This window comes from Merops nubicus, unplaced genomic scaffold (genome assembly GCF_000691845.1).
Source record: "Merops nubicus isolate BGI_N331 unplaced genomic scaffold, ASM69184v1 scaffold18399, whole genome shotgun sequence".
NCBI classification, from domain to species: Eukaryota; Metazoa; Chordata; class Aves; order Coraciiformes; family Meropidae; genus Merops; species Merops nubicus.
In genome coordinates, this window is record NW_008629161.1 from 2,564 (window position 1) to 27,808 (window position 25,245).

At 39.4% G+C, this 25,245-nt stretch overlaps 1 protein-coding gene across 1 annotated transcript in view; it reads right to left on the reverse strand.

Annotated features, from left to right (window-relative positions):
* Positions 1–562: 562 nt before the first annotated feature.
* The window catches only part of PSIP1 (PC4 and SFRS1 interacting protein 1), a gene marked incomplete at its 5' end in the record, with an annotated part of 29,335 nt that continues 4,652 nt past the window's right edge, over positions 563–25,245 (reverse strand). The window contains 12 exons of the mRNA XM_008946910.1: positions 563–678; positions 2,905–3,124; positions 3,830–3,931; positions 8,269–8,339; positions 9,571–9,626; positions 12,080–12,198; positions 12,837–13,062; positions 13,975–14,050; positions 15,730–15,868; positions 17,769–17,831; positions 18,402–18,509; positions 22,137–22,253. Of these exons, the coding sequence (XP_008945158.1) occupies positions 563–678; positions 2,905–3,124; positions 3,830–3,931; positions 8,269–8,339; positions 9,571–9,626; positions 12,080–12,198; positions 12,837–13,062; positions 13,975–14,050; positions 15,730–15,868; positions 17,769–17,831; positions 18,402–18,509; positions 22,137–22,253 (1,413 nt within the window). The remainder of the gene's footprint in view (positions 679–2,904; positions 3,125–3,829; positions 3,932–8,268; positions 8,340–9,570; positions 9,627–12,079; positions 12,199–12,836; positions 13,063–13,974; positions 14,051–15,729; positions 15,869–17,768; positions 17,832–18,401; positions 18,510–22,136; positions 22,254–25,245) is intronic.

Here is a 25,245-nt window from a genome sequence, read left to right on the forward strand (position 1 = left end):
TAAATTCTATTACATATTTCTCATTCTACAAAAGATTCGCTGCTTGTTGCTCTTGTCTGCAAAGCATTCTTCAGTAAGGCCAACATTTAAATACTTGCCTCCTGATAAATTCAAGCATTTTTACAACTTCTCGTTTGCAAAAAATAAATGCATTGACCTCTACAAAGTGTTCAGATTTCTGACATTTCACAGGTCTATGCTCTAGCCTGCAGTTTACTTGCATTTGACCAATCCTATAGCTACACTATAGAACACTTACTAAAGAGTTTTGACTATGGATTAGAATACATGATTTCACAAAATAACTTCATAAATCCCCTTAATTTCTGTAAGACTTCATTCAGGCTTCCTTTGCTTCCAACTGAAAAGCACTGAGTCCTCTGAAACAGAAGAAGGCTGATACTTTGCCCAGAGTCGCTACATACCAGTTCTCCTTCCAGGAGAGAACTTGTATAAAGAGAACAGTACCTCTACAAGGTTAAATAACTTCCATCTGCTGCTGTGCTCTTGTACATGACTCTGCTGGAGCAGAACAGATCCTTAGCTTGGTAAGGTTAACAACTCACTTTTTCTTACTGGCAACTTCATGCCTATCTTTCTTTTCCTCAGTGTTCTCTCCATTGTGTTGTGACTGGTTGGTGTCTGGAGCTTCAGACCCTCCATTCAGAACCTTTGAACCTTTAAAAGGAAAGGGAAAGAAAAACAGTACTGCATGAAGCAAAACTGCTAGGAGAAGCCCCAGGTAATTTCTTTACCTTCATCAACTCAAACACAATAAATGTTTTGCCCTCACCTTGGTATCAAGCAGCTGGAACAAAATAAAAAGCAGTCACTGATACAGATTCTGCTTCTGAAAATTCCATGCAACAACCTTCATTCCATAACTTTAATACTGGGAAATCAACAGTGTGTATATTTCATGCCCTTACGAGCTCTTCTTGTGCTTGCTGGGCTACAGATAATAGGAGTAATATTTATGTTTGAGCCCTGAGATAAAATATTTCGGTAGTAAATTCTGTCTACCACTCCAACCTGGTCACATAACTTGGGGGGATTTTTGAGACTGATTGGAGAAGCACCTGGTTCCACGTTTATTCTCAACTCTTAACATGTATATAATGAATAAACCATATACACAAATAAAGTGTTCGGTTATAGCACATAATTGTCAAGCTGGAAGACGAAACACCAAGTAGAAGCTTTATGTAGTGACATCAGAGCAGGAGTATTTAACCTCTTTAACACTTCTGTGATGTGTTTGTGTTTTGCTATGATATGACAAGGCAGTGAATTGTGAGTGAACTGCTGAGGAATGTCACTTCCAAGTCAGAAGTGACAGCCCCTTTTATTTTAGATTTACTCTGAATCAGTTCTAACCTGAATGCCATGGGACAAATTCAGTGAAACAATGCTATCATCCCTTTTTACAACGTAGACAGTCTGAAGCTGTACTTCACCTGAAGCACAAACTTCTGTAATCATTGTGCTTCATAAAGATAAGCGTAAAGCTTCAGCAGCTCCATTTTAAAAAGTGTAGAAGTACAAACATGAGGAGCCATAAATTCTCTTTGTAGCAAATTAGGAAAAATCTACTTCCACGTAGGATCCTCCTACTCCAATGAAACTTCTTACCATTCTCTGCTTGACTAGGCAGTGACATGACATTTTAGTGTGTTAAGTCTTGTGTTAACCTGATCTGTAGTAGCTTCACTAGTTAAGACTCTATGTAGAAAGTCTTTCAGGTTAGACTCTGTTAAAAGTATTATCTGTGTTAACCACTGAGTTGACTAAGATCTGTGTGGAACCTCTACTACAGCATACATTATTTCTCTCACCATAAAGTGGTTGGATATTATCATCCTCCTTGCTTTCTTAGCAGTTATAAATGCAGTGGCATTTCAACTACAGTTATTCTGAATCACTGGCATCCTCTATCACCTCAGTTACAGTAACTTCTTTATTCCAGATCCAGGTGGTGTAACTTTCAAACAGTTTTCTGGAACAGTTTTGCTCCCATGATTCAAGTTCAAAGTAAATATATTTTCTCTTCAGTGCCTGTGGAGATCAATGATCTAAATAATTTTAAGCAGATGGGTAGAACTCCTGTGTCTTCAAGGATTTAAATTCATTTGCAATACAGCTTTATAATGCTTCTGTCTCAATTTCCTGTATTTAAAAATGGAACATCTATTTTAATATATTTCTTTCACTTGTGGGTTGTTTTGGGTCTGTGTTTTGTTGTTGCTGTTGTTGTTGTTGTTTGGTTTGTTTGTTTTTTAAATAGCTGACCTAAGCTATTGTAGAGCACAGTTACTGTGGAAAGCTTTCAGTAGTGTGCTGTACTTGTACAGGTGCTCATGATTAATCCAAAATAGTACTGCTGCTCTCAAGGATGACCATTTCTTCCCTGTTAGACTGAACTACTAAACTTGTACCACAGAAGTAGCATGCAAGTAGCTAAAAGCTGCTGCTACATCTAGTAGCATGGATGATACAGGAGAGGCTAATGAACGAAATTAAGCAGTTAAAACGAAGGCGGAAGTATAGGCATCAAAAGGCTACTTGAGTACTGGAAGGTAGTACGTTATTGTACCTCTTCTTTAATGGTTTTTGTTTGTTTGTTTTTAATTCCACAAGGTAATAAAGAATTCACATAGAAGTAAAATATGAAGAACTCTGTTGTTGCTGTTGCCTTCAGGCAACAATGGTAAAAGAGCCACAGAAAACATTATACCCTTGAACTTTAAAATTAGTTATAGCACTATTATCTTGGCTGTTTCAGATATATAAAGGTTCTAATATTGTTGGAAGAACTCCAACATCAAAGATTTTTTTAAGTTTGCTCAGAAATTGGTGGAGACTAGGTCTTTTATATGACAAGAAACTAAAAACACTGTGATGTACCTGTTTGGTCCTTTTCCTTTTCCGTTTTTTTGCTTGCTCCTTTCTTCCACTGTTCTTTGGTTTTGTTTGCTTCCTCATGCTGCTTCTGCTCAGCAAGTGATTTATTTAGTACTTGGGAAAGAACAGAATCTCCTTCCCCAACCAGAAACATGGTCTTGAACTTGTTGTATAGCATCGTAGACTTCTCCATGATAACTTGGCTAACTTTGAATTTACGTATCTGAAATCAAAATAATAAAACAATGAGCTCCACTTTGGCATTTAAATATCTATATAATTTCATCAGGAGTTAGATGAAATTTTTAATTTAACCTAAAATGAGATGACAGACTTTTACACTCTTTGAAGCACCACAAAATCCCAGAACAGCCCAGGCTGGAGGGGACCCTGAAGGAGATCTGGTGCAAGCCCTTCCTGGGAAGGGAGCCTGGATGAGTTCATCAACCACCCCATCCGGTCCCATCCCAAGAACCTCCAGCCACTGGGACTCCACCACAGCCCTGGGGAGGCTCTTCCAGCGAGTGATTGCTCTCACTGGAAAAAAAAACCTTTTTTATATCAAGATGAAACCTCTTCTGATGCAACTTTACCTGCTTCCCCTTATGTCTTCTCCATGAGGCTCCTTGTGAAGAGAGAGAGACCCTCTGTCCTCTCAGTAGCTGCCCTTTAAATGCTGTAATCCTGTGATAAGGTCCTTCTTGAGACTTCTCTGGGAAGAAAAGACCTAACCCTTATAAGGACTCTTTCCTTATAAAGCAGATTCTCCAACCCTCTGGTCATCTTCATGGCCCTCTGGACCCTCTCCAGTCTGTCTGCATTGTTCTTGAATTGTGGGGACCAGAAGAGGACACAGTACTCTAGTATTAAGTTAACACTGATATTTTAAGAACACACACGTTACTTTGATTAATATTGCAGATCTCACCTTCTTCAGAGTCAGAATCATCTCTGTATGTTTCTGAGCTTGCTGCATTGTGACCTGCAGGGATGCAAGCTCATCAAGAGCCTCAATACACCTGTTCACATCCTGTACAAAAACAAGAAACTGGTGTGAAGACGTGACTTACATTTTAATAATCTTTCATTAGCCGTACTAATTTCCATGGCCAGTGATACTTTCTGGGAATATCCTTAATTTGACTATGTACTTAATTTTAGAACAATTTGTACAGCCAAACTTGCAAACAAAAACTAACATCAGTTGCCTTCAGCTACTTCTGTAATAAAAGGCAGATACTATTTCAATAACTTGTAATTTTTAAAAATAACTTTATACTTTCAAAATACCAACTCAAGCTTGATGCCACTTTCACAACTTCAGTACTTCTGTGCTTGAAGCTGTTTTCCATACACAATTTTCCCCCAGTGACTTGCCACAGACAGGCAGCAGAGGATCTGCAGTGGACTGGAGTTTAAAATATACAGAACTTTGAAGATTTTTCAGTGAAAAGTTTGATGAATGACACACTATGCGGCACACCCAGAAGTCACTGAGTGAGCTTCTGATCCCTTTCTGAGAACTACTGTTCTAAAATCTTCCTGTAATACTATTTTCAAGATGTTCAGCTACTCTTGCTTATTTCACTTCCTGTGTAGAACTAACAAGGTTCATCCCCAGTACAGGTCGTAATAATATTCTGCATCTTGTATAAAGTTGTATCTCCTATGATGAGAGGAAATCAGTATTACCCACCCTCAACATATTAGGATTATGCTCAGAATTCCTATCATTGTGTTTACTTTGTAAATAGAAGCATGATAAACAAAGTGTCCTTCCCGTACTCTACAATGTTTTCCCCAGTATTCCAAGGCATTTGCTCCATTATACCTCTGAATCAGGAGTTCTGTGGGGTTTGGGGGGTTTTCTGGTTTTGTTTTTTTCTTATTATTTTAGGAGAATTTACTATCTGTCTCAGGACACAGTGATTTATTCAAGTCAAACCATTCAGCTGCAAAGCAAAAATATTCTACACTCTATTAAAAGTGATCTGTGATTTTGAGACAAGTATTTGCCATAGACTTAAAGTAATTTAAGAACAGGCCACACTGGTAATGAATGTTTCCTATTTAACACTGGTGGATCAGCCTTGGCCAGCAGCCCGATGCTTGCCCAGCTACTCTACTCACCTCTCCCTCCACAACAGTGGAGGGGGAGAAAATAGGGTGAGAAGGCGCAGGGGTGGAGATAAAGACAAGGAAATTGATTACCAGCTACTGCTGTAGGCAAAACAGATTCTATGTGAGGAAAACTGATGTATTACCCATTGAAACAGATCTGTGTCATGAGAAACAGACAATTGTGAAATCAACACTTTTCCTTACCCCCTTTTCCCATGCTCAAATTCACCCCAGACTCCCCTCCCCAGCCCACCCCGAAGCAGTGCAGCAGGGGCATCACAGCTCCTTTCTGCAACTCCTCCCCTCTCACATTCTCCTCTGGTCCAGCCTGAGCTCTCCCCACAGGCCACAGTCCTTCAGGAGAAATCTCCAGTGTGGGATCACCACAGACCACACTGTAGACATCTGCTCTTTTGTAGTTTCTTCCACATACTGCAGGGGAATACCTGCTCCAGGAACATGGGGCACCTCCTCCCTTCTCTGACCTTGGTGTTCCCCCTGCCATTTCTCAATCCATCCTCTCCTCCTCCTCTTCTCTCTGCCCAGTGTGTTTTGCACTTTCTTCAAGCAAGTTTTCACAGAGGCACTACCTTCTTGCTGAGGGGAGCAGCTGTGCCCTGCTGGAGAGGAGCCAGGTAGAGCTGTTTGTCCCACCAGGCACAGGTCCTACTACTACTATCAGAACCTGTGTCCAACACCAAATGCAACACAGTTTCCACTGTTGAGCCCTTTGCTGCTTCTCTTGCTACTGTATTTCTTCACTGACACTTGTATTTTCTCACTGTACACATGGCACTCCCAAAACAAGAACACTAAATCAATTCAGCACCATCCCTGCAATGTTACACTGAAAAGACCATTTAATCAGTCGGGGGAAGTCCTCAAAATTATGTCACTCTAACACCTCTCCTTGGCCAGTTAATAGTGGCAGTGAGAGACTTCTTGTCTTCAGCAGTACATAAAGGCAGAGACGGAATGAAGCCTTTTGCTTCCTTTTTCACAGTTGTGTAAATGCAAACGGACTTCTGAAGATTTGCATCCCCTATAGGACCTCAAATAAGGAGAGACTGCTGAAGTATTTTTGGTTTGGTCTCATGATTTGAGGTTTCACTTACAGAAAAAAACAGACCAAAACAAAACTAACAAAAGCAGTAATCTTGACTGCAGAAACCCTGGCAGTATTGTTCTAAAACACTGAAGGCATAAAAATTAAAATAAGCTTAAAAAAAATACAGCGATATAGCTCTGGTCCTTCCCTATGTTTTCACTCTCTAGCCTTAACACTGGATGCTAAAATGTAAGAAGACTTTAAATGAAAATATGAGAGTGCCTGATGACCCTCAATGTAAAAAATGATTTTTCTTCTGGTTAATCAGTATTTCCTGCACAGACATCAGTGTTCATTGCCTCCTGTCCTGTCACTGAGAAGAGTCTGGGTCTGTTATCTTTCCACACTCTGTTCAGGTTTTTCCACATGTGGAGAAGATCCCACTCTCAGCCTTCTCTTCTCCAGGCTGAACACTCCTAGCTCACTCAGTCTCTTCTGCAACAGATGCTCCAAGCCCTTAATTCATCTTCACTGCCTTTCATTGACCTCCCTACAGTATGTCCATGTCTATACTGTGCTACTGAGCCCAAAGCAGGATCCAGTCTCTCGCCTGTGCCAAGCAGAGGGCAGCCCTCACCCACCCAGGTCACCTGTCCCTGCTTACACTTCCTGTATATTTGGGTTTTGGGTGTTTTTTTTGTGAGTGTCCTGACTGTAGTCAGGAGCTCCTTGTTCACCCGTACAGCCCTCCAGGCACTTGCTATCACACTGAGAAGCCTCCTGGATTGCTGTACAATCCCCCCGTGTTGTCCCTTCAGCAGGTACCAGAATGGTTCAAGCCTCCAAAGAGGACTAGAGCCCAGTCTGAACCTGAGGCATCTCCCGATTGCCTTAAGATGACTTCATTCTCTGCTTCTGCCTGATCAGCTGATCTGCAGCAGACATCCTCAGGATGTCACCCATATTGGTCTGCCCATTAATCCTGACCCATAAGCTCTTTCAGTTGGCCCAACATCTGTCCCACTGCAGAGCTCCACACATTCCCACTGGTCTCCTGCACAAAGTTACTCTGTATCTTCTATTCCCAGCACCCATCTTTCCAAAAGAGCATGTACACAGACATGGCAAGGCTCCATTCCCATGAACCACCTTACCAAATCTCTGATGCCAAGGCAATGAGAGCCCTACAACTGCAGACAACATCCAGCTCCTCTGGGCTGTTCACCACACTCTATGCATTAGTGTACAGCCACTTCAAAGAGGCACCCAGTTCTGCTGACTTTCCAGAAAGGTTATGAGAGCTTTCCTCATAATGCTGTGCTACCACCACTTTCTCATTTCTGTGCCCACGCTTGTGGTGATGCCGCTTCAAACCTGTCCTGTGGAGGAATTCTGTTAATTACAAGACCAATTCTGTTTACATCACCCTGCATAATTTGATTACCATCCTGCTCCACCACTTCCTCACTCTCTCCTCCACTACTGTTCTTAGTTTAAACTTCTTTAACTAGGCTGGCCAGTTTCTTGGCACCACTACTTTTGGGCAGATCCTGCCAGCTCCTAGCAGCCCTATCCATTCCTTCAGAAGTCCCTTCCTCAAGAAGGAGACTACCACCTGGGTCCCCATAACTTCACCATTGCCTTCAGAGTCATGCAGCCATACTTGATACCTTTCAGGTCTCCTCTTACTGTACCATTATTGTCCTAATGTAGGAAACTATCAGCAGCTAATAAATAGTCCCAAGGCCAGGCAAGCCTCAACCATCTGTCACCAATTTTCCAAGTCTGAGCCCCCAGCAAGGAGCAGGTTTCCCTTGACAACAAATGGGGTCAGCAGATGGTGGCCTCCATCCCTTGCCACATCAGGGAGTCTGCCACTTCTGCGGTCACTGGGTCCTTCTGGTGATTCGGCATGGCTCAGGCTGAGCTGGCACAGATGCTTCTGTTTTCCAGAATTCTGTCTGAATGTTTCCAGTAAATAATTTAGTATGAAGTATTTAAAAAAAAAATCCCAATTTTGCTTGCTGACATGGATCTTTTAACATCCATTGTAAACTCACTGAAGCACCAGTTATCTTTCAAACTGAAAAAATTCCATTCATTCTCAGAACATTAACTAAAAGCAAACACACGTGCCAAGTATTTCTTACTGGAATTATATACATAAATCCATTTAAAAAAAAAAATGCCAAACTTACAAGATTATCAATTTTCAGGGAGTTCTTAATTTCTGCATGTATCCTTTGAAGCCTAGAATCCATTGATGTTTCTGAAGATTAAAAATAATATGCATGAATATTCGATAATCCAAATAGGAGGTTTGCTTTTGTAGAAACCCTTCTACAAATCTGAACTTCACACAGAAAAATACAGCCAAGCCCTCTAGATCACATAATGATGCATGCGGACATGAGCACACCACAGGGCTTACTACCAGAAATAAAGTACACAGCTTTTTAAAGTAGCACACTGTTAGCAACCTACATAGCTTTCTCCTTAGGCGTTACAAACTGATAATAATTTTCTATTTCAATGTAGAGCTGTGACCCTCTCATTGTGGGCCAGGTTAAAAGGCAGTTTCCATAAATACTAAGAGTTATGAAGCTGTAAAACCCTTAATGACCAGGGTCTTGGTGGTTTTGTTTTCAGTAATTTGGATATGATTCAAGTTACAGTCCAACTCCATCCAAATAAAGTGTTCCCCAGCACACATGCTCCAGCAAGTGTGCAAGATGACTGACCACGTCCATCTCTAATTTACATGCTGAACCCCCATTTGGATTTTTTTCATACACAAGTGGCATATATTCTGCACAACATGGCAAGCAAACAGTTTTCTTCAAGTCCAATCCATCTTGGATGGTTTTGAGTAATTTGTTTTCACTAGTCAACACTGGGTTGGTTGGAGTCCATGCCACTGGATCTGTACTGTACTACAAATTACAGCCAGTGGTTTGGCTTGCCCTTAAAGATGGGAGTACTAAAAACAGAATGGCTTATCCCTATGAAGGTCAGTTTGCAAGTGTGGGTTAGTAGACAAGACCACAGTAATCTGAACGTAAGCCTCCTGCTTAGGAAGAACAAGCCTCTTGCTGAGCAAGCCTCCTGCTTGTAAGAGGTAGTATCTAAATACTTTAAAGAGGTCCCTCAGGTTATTGTGTTAAAAAGGAAAAAAATGAAGGGAAGAACTAAAGTGACTCAGTTCAAAGAGTAAGAGGTTTTGTTACTTGTTCACAAACAGAGGGGATCATAGAGGGTTCAAAGGTTGAACGACAGTAAAATGGGAAGAGTGAAGACCTGTTCCAGTGCACTGAAGGAAGAAAGACCCAACAAAGAACAAGAATGCAAGGTTTCATGGACCTGAAGGATGCAAATCATGGATCAAACATGTCAGACTGAGACCCCAGAGCCACCCTTAGGAATAAAGTAATCTTATCCAGGCAGGCAACTATTCAAAATTTGAGATAATCAAAAATACTGTTTAGCTTCTTTAAACTAACCTCTCTTCTTCTCCATCTTCTTAACTTCTGTTTTCTTGCCTTCTTCTTTACTCTGCCTATAAGAAATGTTAGAAGTGTTCTTACAGTGTTGTAAAGTCCATTTTTCAGTCTTTCCCCCACCCCAATTTTCAGATGAGATTAAACATTCTGAGGTATTCTCTCACTAAAACATTAGCATGCAAAAAACCCAAAGAGCCAAATCTGGGTTTTCAAAGAGTGCCATAAAGTAATAAAATTAGTTACACTACTGCTGATAAATCCTCTGTAGTGACAGATGATTTTTCCCTAGAAGCAGCAAATTAAAGGATTCTTTTAAAAAAAAAATTACATTTCCAAATTGTATTTTGATTTGGTTACATGTACAAAATGGTAAAATGGTATTGTATGGAATTAACTTATACTGAAAGAAAATGTTTTTACTAGGTTGACACAAAGAGTAGAATTATTTAACATTGCCATGTGGAGTTTTAGAGAGATCAGTTAGTCATACTCAGTTCCTATGTGACTTATTTTCTCATGAAATTAATTATAACAGTGTAATTATCCTCCAACTGACCATAAATGTTTCAGTGATCATTTAAATATTCCTGAAGCAAACAGTAATAAAAGAAAAATACTTACTACAGGTTAATTGAAATCTCCTGGCCCTTTCTCTAATTGTATCAGTAAAATAAAGCTGGGTCTCAAGAAAAACAAAACAAAACAAAATTTGTCTCCACCTCAGTTACAGGATGAGGACAGGCAGAAGCCATTCAGACAAGCTTTTAAATTCTGTATTCAGGGGAGACTGTGAACCCCTGCTTAGAAGTTCTTCAGTCTTGCCTTACTGAGGGGTTTCAAAGCCTTATTCTAGAATTCACATATTTCAGCACTTCCTGACTAAATGTTGTGCAACTAATTTTCTTCCTGTCACAGTAATACGCATCCATAAAACATCCAGGCCTGCAAGTCTACCATCTTCCATGTTCCTTTCATACTCCATCCACTTACAGAATCAAAAGTTTTAAAGTACATAAGACTATTTTACTTCAACTGAAGTACAAGGTCATGCTCTTTAAATGGTACATGTAAACTTTGTCTATGTACAGAACAGTGTACAAAGCACTGTTGTTAGACTTAAATAAACATTAACAAAGTAGCTACAAAGATTAGAAAATGGAAACCATGCTGCTGACAAAAGTAACCAAAAAAGCTATCAGTCTGTTCAGTGTATTGGTAGATGAACTTAGCAACAGACAGCACAAGAAGAAGTCTTTTTATTTTTTATCAATATTGAGTTTTGTGGTGTTAGTCATCAGGTATAATTAAATTAATTATGCATTCATTAACTACTAATCCTTTACCTTACTAAAACAAAGCTCCATCTACTCTGCAGTACAGAAAATATGACAGCTATGTAAAAGTAGAGGAGATTTGATAACGAAATCAATATACGATAGCTTGACTGCAGAAATCAATCAGCATGTCAGATTTAAACAGCAATGTTAAGAGCTGCAAAGATAAAGATCATTTAAATATCTCTGGAATTAGAAACGTGCAGGTTTGCTATAGGCAAGTAAAATAATTATGGTGGGTTTCCCAAGGAGGGATAGGAGAAGAAAGGGACAGAGTATAAAATAAAACCCTAAAAACCCAAACAAACTAGATTCTTGTTATGAATATGAAAAAGGTAGGATTTTGTTGTTACAGGTGAAGAGGATCGTAATTTTTTTCCTTTTTCTCTGAATTTTTAGCTTGTTCTTTTCTTCTGCCCTCCCACTGTATGGGTGGGACCATTATGCTCTCGTGGTGGTGGCCTCTGCACCAATTTGCAGAATAGCTCTTACGAATGAGTTAGACTTCCTCCTATTGTCCTACCTGCCCACCGTCTCCCAGCTTCTGCCAGAATCTTCTCTCCATTCTTCTGCTTGATTCATTTGTGAGAATTTAACTTCTGAATGCAGACTGCTCTTAGTATCATTCAACTGGGCTTGCCCTGCTAGAGTATAATTCTTAATTTTTTTTCCTTTTCTGTCTGGCAGTGTGCTCCAGCTGTCAGACAGAAGGAAGTGTTTTTCCAGGTTTCCTGTGCATTCCACAACCTGATCAAAAATCCATAACCACGGATTCACAGGTCCTACTCATTCTCAGTCAAAACTTAAAAGAAAATTACAAGGCTGTCCTGAACAGTTTTTCACACTGATCCCTTTCCATGTAGATATTCTTAGGTTACTTCTAAACAGAACTCACCAACTATCTTCTGCTAGAAATTCTAAGTGACTGAAAGAAAGACCGATGCCACCTAATTTCTAGGCCGAACTGAGAAATTAATCCTAGAACAGGATGTATTGGTTTAGAGGAGCTTTTCATCCTTCCACAAAAAGAATTTAAAATAGCAAAGAGGTGTCAAGGGGAGAGAACAAAAGAACACAGTGCAAAACACTCTGGCATTTTTTCAGATATTGTCTCCTTCTGTTTGTTTCAGAGCACTCTTGTAACCTGTGGACATCACACATCAAAGCATACTCACGATTCAGAGTCTGTTTGTTCCTCTTGCTTACGCTTTCTTTCTGCTGCTTCCTTCTCATGCTGGCCTCTTACAATGTTTCTTCTGTGAGCTGCCTGAAAGCTTCTTCCCCCTTTTTTCTTCTGTGTTTTTTTTTTGGGGGGAGAGATTTTAGAATTGGAATGAGAAAAGCAAGATTATTAAACCACTGTTTTGGTAAACAGGCAATCCTACCTACACCAAGTATCTTTGAAGCATTTCTGTTCTGTTCAACAACCTGACAAGATCAGGCTTCCCCCACAAGTCCTCCACATATTGACAGCTTCTCAGCTTCTTTAGTCCTTTCTCTTTGTCCTTTCCTAACAGAAGGCAAATACCCTAAGCACCAGAAAACTGGAAGACATTCCAAATGGTTGGCTAGGGACAGCTTTACACCTTTCAAAAACTTCATTTCAAGCCAAATGTTCTCCTAAATGCACCCAAGGGGGAAAAAAAAAAAGTCTATGCTCCAAATAGCATAGATGGAAAAAAACTTCTGACAAAGTAAATGCTACATTTAAATCTTTAGTTAAAAAGTTTTAGAAAAGATGCTTTTCTTACAAAAATAGTGAAGTACTTCCGGAAAGCATTATTTCACAAAATGAAGTTCTGCAACTTTCACTCTATGTATCTTATTAGCCAGCCACAGCACTCCAACCTTTACTGAGATCTAGCATTAACTTCAAGAAAGATTTTCAGTGATACTACTTTCCTCTATTATAACAGGAAAGCAAAATTGTACCTTGTCACCTTCTTGTTCTTCTCCATCATCCTCAGAATCAGAAGCTGACACAGAGCCCACTTTTGTAGCATTCTTCCTTTTTGGTTCAGCCTCTTTCTTGCCTTCTTTTTTGTCAAGCTCCTTCTTCGATTTCTCCTCTTCCTTCTGACTTTCCTCATCTTTTTTCCCTTGCTTTTTGGGCTTTTCTTCTGGTCCTTTTCTCTTTGCCTTCTCATCCTCATTAACACTAAAACATGAACAGTATTTAGGCATCATATTCATTACGTACAGTGAGTTTAAAATATCACATTCTTCTAACCTGGGAAGTTGATTTTTTTTTTTTTAACCACGGAGTATTAGAAAATACCAAGTTCATTCACTCTCAGTTCATTTAATGACTCTTCAAAGAATATGCACATTTGTTTGGGTTTTTTAAATTAAAGGCCACTACTTATGCATAGAAGCAAAGAAATAATAGTATGAAGGCCCTAATGAAGTTAACGTTAATACATGTGCATAGATCCAAACCTAAGAATTTAATGCTCAGAAGTTCTCCACACACATACCTGTCTGCAGCACCAAGAGTGCATCTAGTGTAAACTAGCTTTATGAAGTATACTTATTACAGGTGTACATATCCTGAAACTCCAGTATTAGCATCTGCTAATCTGTAGTAAACTACACTAATGCTCAACTTTTCCTTCAATTACTACAACCACTAAGGACTTGACACAAGAACTGAAGATGGTAAAAGCCCCAATGTTTAGGTAATAAATAGGATTGGAATTTGTTCAGAACATATTTCTGAAACACAATTTTAAAAACCAAAATCCGTATTTTAGTTTTACATGATGTTGTCTTTTAAGTATCTCCTCCTCTTCATTCCGTATACAATGACACAAGGAGTTTTTCACAGACTTTACAAGTTAGGAAGGTTAAGATCACCTGTCTCTTGTTCCAGAAGTGTACTGCCTGGAGTTGCTACGTATTAATTACCTGAGCTGTAAGTATCAAAGCAAACAGTAACTCGTATTGAATACTAAGGGGCAAAACCCATCAGGAACTGAGTACCAATTATGAAATCTTAACAAGGACAATACAATTTACAATGAAATTTACAATGATTTTTTTATGTAAAAAAGAAAATAGAACAACTCACAAGTCACTCTCTGAAAGACAAGATGGTTTCACTAGCTTGGGTCTCCCTCGTGGTTTTGGAACCTTTACTTCAGAAGCTAGTATTTACACAGAAATAACAAGTTAGTCCACAGCCAGCACCTGCTCCTTGTCTGTGAGGTAAGGTTTACCAAACAGACAGAAGCTACACTTAAAACACATACCCTAACTTTGTTACTATACAAAATCTGTGCGTTTAGTACCAAACTTTAACCAAGATCTCTTTGAAAACCTTGTAGCTGTTTTAGCCAATTGGTAAATTAACAGCCTTGATAGCTTTTTAGCCACAGGATCCAACTATTAATTCTTGCTGTTTTTTTCTCAATCTCTGTAGTTATGAATTTTTTTATATGTTGCATAACCAATACGAATGTCTCAAAACATAGAATGAGAAAGTCTGAAATCAGAGCATAGAAAGAAGTCATTTAGTGTCTCCATTTACGCAGACTACTTGCCATGATTTTTAGATGTATTGATGGCGTCTGCCATTTCTCCTGACTCAAACTACAGTATAGACCAAAACTTTGCATTTCCTTAGATTCACTGCATTGCTAGGAATAAGACAGCATGTCTGCCTTCTTGGTACACATCCACAGTGAACATCTAGTTAGGAAGCCAAGTCCTCGGGGTTTAAACTCCTCTTGGTGTCAGCATGGAGTGCTGTTAAGCAAGAGGTGCACACATCATACTATCACCAGAACAGGCTGCATAGTGCATCTTTTAGAAAGGTATTTTACACAGGAGGTGAAAGCATCTCTTACAGATACTTTCCTGCTCTTACAGACAGTAGTTAGGTAAGAACAAACAGAAAACGTCGATATAAAGCCACAGACAAATATTAAAAGTGTGAATTTAGTACATGTAATGAAAAAAGGGGAGGGGGAAGGAGGAGCAGAAGGGTAGCTGAAGTAATATGTAATTTACTCACAGCTTCCAAGACCAAAGTAATTAAATCTAGTTAACTGTGGTTGCACTTCTAGAAAGTTATTTTCACACTGTCAGCAGGTACATCGGAGTACAAATTATTTGTTTCCCAGACTAGGATGCTCATACTAAGTACTTAGCTGCTGCAAGTATTGCTTTCCAAGGTAGTAAATGATCAATTGAAGAATATCTGCAAACTTGCCACAAAAATTCCAATGAACTAGAACACTACTACTTTGAAAGAGACTGCAGCATTATCACCAAATGGTTCTAATGACACCTTTTAAGAAAAGCTGTATCTTCTCCTGTGTCTACCAATTTACACAAGCTGCCTTTAACATCTGTTTAAACAAGTCTCTCCAGCTCTTTGTTTCTGCTGTCCTCTGAGCTCCACCTACAGGCTCTGTGGTTCTATTCCTTGTGTTTTATAGATTTTCTAACACAACTTAAGTATTTTATAGACCTTAAAGGAACATAAACCTTTATGGAGTGAAAACGCACGAAGAGCTGTTACTGTATATCTACAGTTTAGCAGTGCTGAAGCATGAAGAAGGCTTTTCTAGAGGTGATACTTGCACCCAAACCAAATGAGTATTCTTTTGAGGACTGAGCATCAACACTAAAAATTTAAATCTATTTATGTCCTAAATTCTGTTTGAGATGAGATGTTTTCTCATTACAATCTATTAGCAAAGACCATCTTTAGCATGAGAAAATACTCTGTAGCAGTTCAGCAGATAGCGACAAGCTCCTGTACTAACTCTCCTAAAATATTCCTGTGGTGTAAGAAACCAAATCTTTCCTTTAAAGTTACCTGATGGTCTTCCTCTTTTGGGGCTTACTTTTGGAGACACTGACACAGGAGGTGCTGCTGCCACTGCTGCTGCCACCACCGCTGCCACTGCCGCCGTTGCCACTGCTGCTGCTTCCTCAGCTTCAGCTTGCTTTTCAGCCTGATTTGAGGAATTAATTTCACAGGTGAGAAAACACAGGGAGCAGATATCTCAATTCTTTCCTCAAACAACAGTTTTAAGTCTCCTTTTAGAAGCCATCATCTCCCCTCACCAAAGTACCAAGCCAGTAGATGGAGCTATTTAGAAGAACACCGGCTTCCAGCTCTACAGCCAATTATTCACACTGAGAAACTGTGTTGAACCACACTAACTGGACACAAAGACCTTCACCTATGGAGTCATTTTAGGGGGGGTTGTAAAGACAGATAGAACTTATGACAAAGTAAGATCTTGATGAAAGGGTATGTATCCCCCTGCAGAAACATTCCACATCCACATATAGGGATGAAAAGAATTGAGTAAAACCCCAGCTGGAGAAGATTTTCACAGAATTTAGTGTCCTGGATTCAGGAGCATCACCTAGCAGCAACAGAAAAGTTATGGGCAAATACATATTTTTTTCTTAATATTTTTTTGTGGGCACCTATAATAGAAGATATTTTTAAAGAACAGAGACAAATCTGAAAGTAGAACAGAGTAGAGGTGAATCTTGTATTAACTATGCTTTCCATAAGCCTACAAAAAGGCTGTTTAAATGAAGACAGAAAAACACCTGTTAGAATGCCTTTTTTTAGCAAAGCCAGGAGAAGAAAACACCATGTTTCTTAAGGCAAATAAGAAACACATTCAAAGCAATATAACTGCTGTGCCAGTCCTCTTTTCTGATCCATGAGCACACACAACATCCCTCACGATGCTGGTTTTCTGTTCAGCTATGGCCTATAGCAAAGCAACCTTCTGGTTACACCCCTTGCCACACAGCACATGCCACACAACTCTGTCAGATGAAGCTAGCAAATGTGACAGAGGAAATCTTCTCAGGCCTGCAGTGCCTTACAAGGTGCAAAAAAAAAAAACCCACCTCAAATAAAGCAAAAGAAGAAACACCACTACCACAGGATTTGAGTGGTATTTTGATAAAGCAAAGGATGAGATGGTTTTTGTGCCTCTGTCACCTGTGAGGCTTCTTTCCCATTTACAAGCTGAAATCACATGTATGCACAGCCACAGACACTCAACTTCTTGCTGTTTCAGACCACAAGTTTTCTTTGAATTTTACTTTAGATTTCTATAAAATTTACTTTTTCTAAAAAAAAAAAAGGTATTCTTTAAATTATATTTTTAAAATATTCAAGTCATTTTTGCAGGAGCATCCAAACATGAACCTTTCTTTTTTGTGAAGCAGATGATACTCAGCATGTTACTTGCCCGTGACAGCCACACTAAGCTCACTGTTATTTCGCACTCCTCCCATCCCTGTTGTCAGCACTAATGATACCAATTAGAGGTTTCAAATTAAAATTAAACTTTGCCCCATTTTAATCTAGTTTTGAGTTGGGTCAGCGCCCTGATCTGGCTTGCTGTGTGACCAAATGAACATTAAGGCTGCAGCATGCTGACCAAACAGCTCAAACTGCCTCTTTCAAAGTAACTGAAATTTTTCCCAGATTGAAGAGACCACAAAGTCACAACCTCATGAAAAGGGGGAATATTTCAGGTGTAATTTCTGTTTGATGAAGATATTGAAATAAATTTTTCAGACCTTCAAAACAGACTATTTTATTAGCAGTCTAGCAACAGTTTCTATCTTACGTTTTTCTTACTTGCAACAGACAGTTTGGGAAAAGATGGGAACACTCTACGCTAAATTCAAACAGAATTAAGACCTGTAAAACGCCCTCTGGAAAAACTTTAATTCCGACAAAACTTTCAGCTGTTTGAAAGGGTAGAGGAGGGTGTCAAGTACTTAAACTTATGCATAATCTGTCATTAAAGAAAATATGTAGCGTCACAACATCCAAAAATGCCAGTAAGTTGAAGTAATTGAACATTTCGTTACCTTTCTTTTTCTTCCTCTTCGAGCAACTTTAGGAATAGAAGCATCATTTGTTTTCACCACATCCTGTGAAAATTAAAAATCGTGCTAAGAGTCTTAACAAAACAAAACCATATTTTAAATTATTCTAATTTTTTTCCACAACTGAAGACGCTGGCACATAATCTAGGCAAGACTCCTGTAATAAAAAAGCAACAGGCACCTATGTACATATTACTAAAATCTTGATTATCCTCTAATCACTATTTTTTCTCTGAAAGAAACAAAGTACTAAATAACTTTCTGTTTAAAATAAAGGTATGTAGTAATGTTTTAATCTGCCTAAAAGCTTTATCTAGTCTTTTTAAAAAGTACATTTGTAATACAGAATAGGTAATATAAAAACACATTGTTCCATCTGTTTCAGTTGAACTTACAGACAAGCTAGACTAAGTTTTCTCTCTGATTAAAGCTTCAATTCCCATTAGCTTCGATGACAGATACAAACATCAGTGAACACACAGAAAGTTTTATATAATTCCTTCTGATCCTGTCACAGCAGTCATAACTGTAGCTTCCTAGTAATCAGTAATACATTTACATCAATCAACATAATATTAAGAAATTCTTTGATACAAGAGAAAAGCTTTCACCTACTTCCTTACTGCTTTTTTCAGAAGGTAGATCATCTTCCTTTGAAGTATCCATCTCCTTTTCTTCTACTTCAGCTTCTGCAGGCAAGTTATTATCCCCTTTAGGGGATAACTGTAAAGGGAGTCAACATAAGTGTATAAAAAAATGCATTGAAAAGTACTTTGTAGTGAAAAGAGAACATGCTAATGACCACCACGCTGCTTTTCACTTTAAATAGTGCAAGTGTTTAGGTACACTCGTTTCTTAGGTACACATTAAAAGCCTAAGGCAAGACCACCTTCTCCAGTACCCGATGGCAGACAGCTGTCAGAAGAAGTCAAAATACAGCAATATACTATGGTGGAACTTAAATTCCACTTTGTGTTCATGATAGCACAGCTACACTTCTTCCATCACTATCACCATTACAGGAGTACTTCTAAGTGTGCACAACAGCACTCAACTTACAACTGGATCACTGTTTGTGTGCTCCATACAGATGGATATCCAAGTCACAGCACACACTTAGCACAATGTCACTCTACTAAACAAAGACCTAATGTAGTAAACGGACCACAAACAAGTTGTTTTGTTGTGTGATGGTAATCAGTGATAACTTGTGTCATCTAATCTATGCCTTTTTCCCTGTTTTGCTGTGGTTTGTTTGCTTGGTTGGTATTTTTTTATACCATAAAATACTAGTTTTCATTTCAGGTGAGCTGTTAAGACTTGAAAAATCAGGAGTTTGTAATAATTTACTTGAAAACAATCAACACTACCTTGCAGCCTGTGTATGTGCATGGTTTTTAGATCTTCAATTAACTCTCTCAACTTTAGTGGTATCACCTTGTCCCACTAGCAAGCACCTTTTGTGAAATTGCCTTTTAAAGTAGCTGCATTTCTTAAAATTTCAACACTTAACAAAGCAATTCAGGCACGAGGATACCCATGCAGTGCTCCTAATTACCTGAAGACATATTGTAGCACTGAGTCATTTTACATATTACAAGGTTAAGACAGAAGAATCACTGGTACACTAAAACCACAGGAAAGCAGAGTACAATGATGGGTTAAAAGAATGTGACAGCTACATCACTATCAAAAGAAAAGGAGCAAATTTGCTCCACACGTTGCCTTAAACTGATTAACTAATTGAGACTAATTACAGAAATCTATGTAAAAACAACTTGTTCAGGATCTTCCATTTCACCTTTTGTGTTTAAATGGCTCTTCTGCTTCTTTTTCACAGTGCCAGCTCAGGCCAGCCTGAAAGCACTTTTCAGGAGAAATATGGAGCTCAGGTCATTCCTAACCAGCACCTGCTGCTTGCTGTGTAAATGCATATCAAAGCAAACTGATGAACCAGCCCAATTTAAAAGTTTCACCCAGGTAGTAGCAGATACTGAGGAACAAATGCTTTTATCAGTAGCATGCACAGGCAAGAAGACAGAACAGTACTGGTTTACTAATACTACCAGGAAATTATATATTGAAGAGTGCTCCTGAAGTATAGCTCATAGAACCCAAATCACACTGACCTTCCACATGTGAAAGTAAAATAAGGAACACTCTAAGCAGAAAGAAGTTGAGAGAAATAACCCATCAATAACTCCACAGTCTCCAAATCATCAAAACAACTCTTGACATCACCTCTCAGTGGACCACCAGCATACTAATTTTTAATTTATATTTTTTTCCTCAAATTAAGTCTTTTTTCCTCTTGAAAAAACAAGCTATTACAGCTACTAGGCACTAATCCTAATAAGGAACATCCACTGTGTATCTGACATATTGCAGATTATTTGGACTAAAGGACAGACAGCTACACCCAGAGGAAGACTATATTCAATCTTGGCAAATAATCAAAAGGAGAACATTAAAAATTAAGGCAAATCTATTTGAAATATTTTGACACAATTTAAGTACTGCTCATACTGTTGAGCACTAATTTCCAGAAAGACTTAGAAATAAATGGCATAGAACAACTACATCAATCCCACCTGCATCACAATTTTTGTCATTTTAGAATTCTAGTCTCCTTAAAAAACAAACACAAAAAAACACACAAAACTAAAACACAAAACAGAGAAGAGATGGCACACAACATCTCTTCTGTGCCACATGAAAAATAATCCCACATGAACAAGCCAAAATATTAAAGGACAGACAACGTTCAAAGCAGGGTACTACACTACTGCCATGAAGTGTACGGTAAGCTAGGAAGGTTCAACTCTTACAGTACAAACTAGATACAGCACCAGCAAGCTGAAATAAAGGTGTTTCAGACAGAAACACACTTTCTTTAGTATGAAAACAATACATTTGAAGAGAACCAAACAACCATGTCTCACAAGGACTCTAAGGTATACACACATTTACAAAAGAAAGAAGCTGAACTCTGTCTACATAAACTAGTGAATCCCAATTACTCACAGATACTTTCCTGACTCAAGAGTTCAATCGATATTGCCATGAAATCCTTTACATCCACCTATAACCTCATTAGTCCAGTAGGAGTATGGCCCAATTCAAACTGATTCTTACTATCTGTTGAGGCTAGCAGGATGAAGAATCTGTTCAGCCCCGACAGAATCTAATGCTCCATTAGGCCTGTCAACAAACACTGTCATAACTGAAAGGGGACAGTCATACCTGTCTGTGATATTAAAAAGTCTTAAAAAACAAGAAGGGGAACTTAAAGCTAAATCCTGGTGACCATTTCCACCTTCTCCTGCCTAGGAAGTACTGTATGGATTTAGTTTAAGTACATTATGATTTAGAAATACACACCAGTAAATAAAATAAATTTCAAAGCACACACAGCACCTTAAACGGAATACAGAGGAAGAACAACATTACTATATGTATCTCTGAAAAGTAGCACAGGCAAGGCAATTAAAACAGTTAAAACACTGTTAAAGTATTTAAGTAAAAACTTGGAAATACAGTTGTCACTGTTTAGGGACAGGGCTGCCCCCAGACCTGTAACAGATGCCCACCTCTGCCCCCCAAAAAGGGACAGAGAATGAGGGAGAGAAACATCAACTAGAAAAGAAAAGGAACACAGCTTTAATATTGCTACTACTAATAATAGTGAAATAGTAATAAAATGGAATATATATATACACACAAAACCAGTATGGAACCCAACTGCCCCCTGATCACAATATGTCACTGTCAGCCCCGAGCTGTGGAGCAGCCCCTGGGGAAAAGTCCCAGGCTGGACTCAGTGGCAGAGTGCAGCTGGGTGCAGGAGCTGGGTTCTGGGACTCGGTTCAGGAACACACAGCTCGGGATCAAAGGCAGGATGGACAGAGCCCTCCTCAGATGTTAGCCCCTGCAGGAGCAGCAAAAGGGAGGAAACAATTTGAGGAAAAGCCTCACGATCCTTCAGCTTTATGCTGAATATGAGGGATACGGGATGGAATACACCATTGGTCAATTTTAGGGTCACTTATCTTGTCCACTCCTCCCTGCACATGTTTCTGCCCGACTCCATGTGGTGCACAGGGCTTAGCAGTGACCTTGGTCTGCACACCAGTCCTTGGTGGTAACTCTAAACATGGAGTGTTATCACTGCTAGAAGCAGACACTCTGCAAAAATATACTGCTAACTTCAGAGGGTGATGTTAATTAGAAAAGCTTTAGCTGAAAAGTAAAATCATTGAACGGAACCAGCTCTGTTCTACCCCAAACCAGGACAACAGTTCAGAATTAAAACTGTTTCTTGTAGAATAGAGGACAAATTCAGTCACTTACTTTTGGGATGGAAGACTTCCTTCTTTTGGCTCCTGCTTTCTCCTCACTCCCCTCAGCAGGCTCCTGACTGCTTTCCTGAACACCTTCTTTGATAGGAGTGTTAACAGCTGGATGGGACTTCACAAAAACAACAGAACTGAGACTTAAACCATTTCCTGAAGTACACAGTAACAATACTGAGAGGTCCTCTGCCACATGTACATTACTGAAGAAAGCATTACGCTAAGGAACCCCTTATTAGAACTACAATATTGAAGTATATCTTATCTCATTAATTTCCACACTTTTCAGTTTAAACTGCATTTCCATTATTAAACTTCCAAGCTCTAATGGTGTAATAACTTATTTTCACACTAAAAATACTGTAATATAAGGTTTTTCTTATGTATAACTTAAAAAAAAATAAAGGTTGGTTTTGGTCATACAAAACTTGTCATGCTACCACCAAGAAGTGCTTGTTTAAGTGACCTTTTAAGTAAGCCAACTACCTGACCCTGAAAACATGAGCAAAACAAAGAAGTTCGTAATAAAAGCTAAAGATAGGAAGTTAAAAACACAGAGACAGAGAAGATGAAGGCAAAATTACTCTTTTTTACTCTGTTACATCGTGGATAGCATTCTCACTCTTAAATATTAGCTACTTCAAACAAAGCTGGCAGAACTCCCCCGACTCTATTCCCCTACACTGAGGAAGTGGTTTTGGAATTAAGCCCAAGCCACAAGCCCCCTTTTCTGCCTTCCACCTCTCTTACTAGCAGTGACAAGCAGCATCTGCAAAGTATAAATACTCCTTTCAGAACACTCCAGCTAGTTCTGGCAGTTAGAAACAGATAACATGGCTCTCAGAGGGACTTACCAAAGACAAAACACGCCCAGTAAAAGGACAGGGGGGAAAAAAAAAAAAAAAAGGAAAAAATTGCAAGTGAACCCCCCCTATATGAACAGCCGACAAGTCTGTCACTTGTAGAAAGATATTATCCTGCATCCTGAACCAAAGCTTGATTTTGCCAACACATCCATGTGCTTACCTACTCCCCTTACCTGTCTGTGGCCAAACAAAACTATCTATCTACTCACTCTGAATTTTTAGGCTCTAACAACTAAACTCTCTTCCCTGCTACAGTAACCGTATTTTTAAAATCAAAAGAACTGTGTGTAGATCAAGTATGTCTTATGAGGAGTGGCTGAGCTACATGCCAGAGGTGGCTGAGGTACAGCTGGATGGAGAGGTGCTCCCTGCAGGGGTGCCCACAGAGTGCCCAGACCAAACGCCCACACAGGGCACGATGGACACTGGGGAAAAGTGGCAGGGCAGGAGGGAGGGACGCCGGATGGAGGAGGCACGAGGGGAGACATCTGAACCAGGCTGCAGCCCAGAGGAGTGGCCTCATCAGGGGCAGAGAGCGAACAGCAGGGGACTCTGAGGGGACTGCTGCCCATGGAGTGGCCCACACCAAAACCACTGCATGAGAAACAAGGAACAGCAAAGTAACTGCTACACACCAGCCTCCACCTCCTGCGCTGCCATGGTTTCACCCAAGGGACTGGCTGCTGATGTCCAGTGAGGGGGCTGGAGACCAGATAGGGGGGAGCAGAAGTGGCCAGAGGGAAGCTGAGGTGGGTTTCTCAGAGTTTGTCTTTGTTGCTCATTAGCAGAAAAAAAAGCTCATGTCAATTGGCTAAATTGTGCCAAGTTCTCTGACATGAGTGTTTTTCTGCCCATACCATACCCATCTTTGGCACAGATGGGGAAGTGGGGCCTCCGAAGCCATTTTCAACCACTTTGGTACCCCTAAAACAGATACACACTTCCTCATAAACTCCCAGTAAAATTATATAAATATCTACATCAAGCACTCTTAAACTTATTTTCCTTCCCTGACTAAAACATACAGAAGCCCTACCCCTCAAAAAACCCTTAGCTGTTAAATTAAGGCAGCCAGTGATTGTTATCAATTAGATAAGCATCCTTCCCTTATCACTAGGAGGGACAAACTACTGGCCTTTGTTTCTCCAGCTTTGAGAACAGGATGCTAACCCAACATCCTCATGAAGAGGGAAGCTGCAACACAGTCAAAATGCCAAGGGAAATAACAAGGACATGAGACAAGGTACCTCTGAAGTCTCATCACTGTGAACTGTACGCTATTCTGCAAAGGACTGAAGAAATAAAGCTCATTTCAGCACATAAGATGAAACAAGTAAAACCAAAACAACCCCCAAATCTCACACTACAACTTCCCTATTCTTGGACAAGTGGAATGTTCCTCTGTCTTATCTATAATCTTTAGTGGAATGGTGACAATTTTTCAGTTCTGAGAACTAAACACGAAAGATAGTGCTCTGTGAAAAAAACATGGAAGATCCATGACTGATTAACCTGACATCACCAAAGACGCTCAAGGAAACCATCTCTGAATTAAACTCTTACTGGCGGTTTTACTGCAGATCAAGTTAACACTTTCTCTGCCCGTTTTACATCCTGGATTTATTCTAGAATGTCAAATCTAGTCAGCTGTTGGCAGATGTGCTCTTTCAGCACCACCAAGAACTGCCCACAAGTAAAAACAATAGCTGGCTAAATTCTAAGGACTTGATATTTCTCTAAATAAAACTTTCTCTTAACAATGCACAGGACAGGAAGAAAAAGCCATCGAAAGAATGGCTTTCTAAAGTTAAGGTGAAAATTCAGGAAATTTGCACAAGTCTACTGGATCCCTACTAAGAAAAGTATCTTCATCCAGTAATTTTAAGGTACACTTATTTACAGGAATATGGCCCACTGAAAGAAAAAAACTCTTTTTTTTAAACTAAAGAAACAGGAGGGGAAAAAAGGCAAAACCCAACTCATTCGCTCTTGACTGAACCCAACCAGTTCACAGAAGGACTCTGTGAAAAAACAATTGCTCAAGCTGAAGTATCCGAAAGGAACTCAGGAGGTGAAAAGGACTCTGCCACAGAAGAGCTTCCAGACCAAGAAAACAGCCTGCTTGTTATCTCTTGGCAGTATATTTTGTGTATTTCCAATTGTAAATGTATTTAGGAATGTCTGATGTGCTATGAAAACAATGCAGAGCACCGCTTAATTGAAGCTGCCAATTCCTGCTGT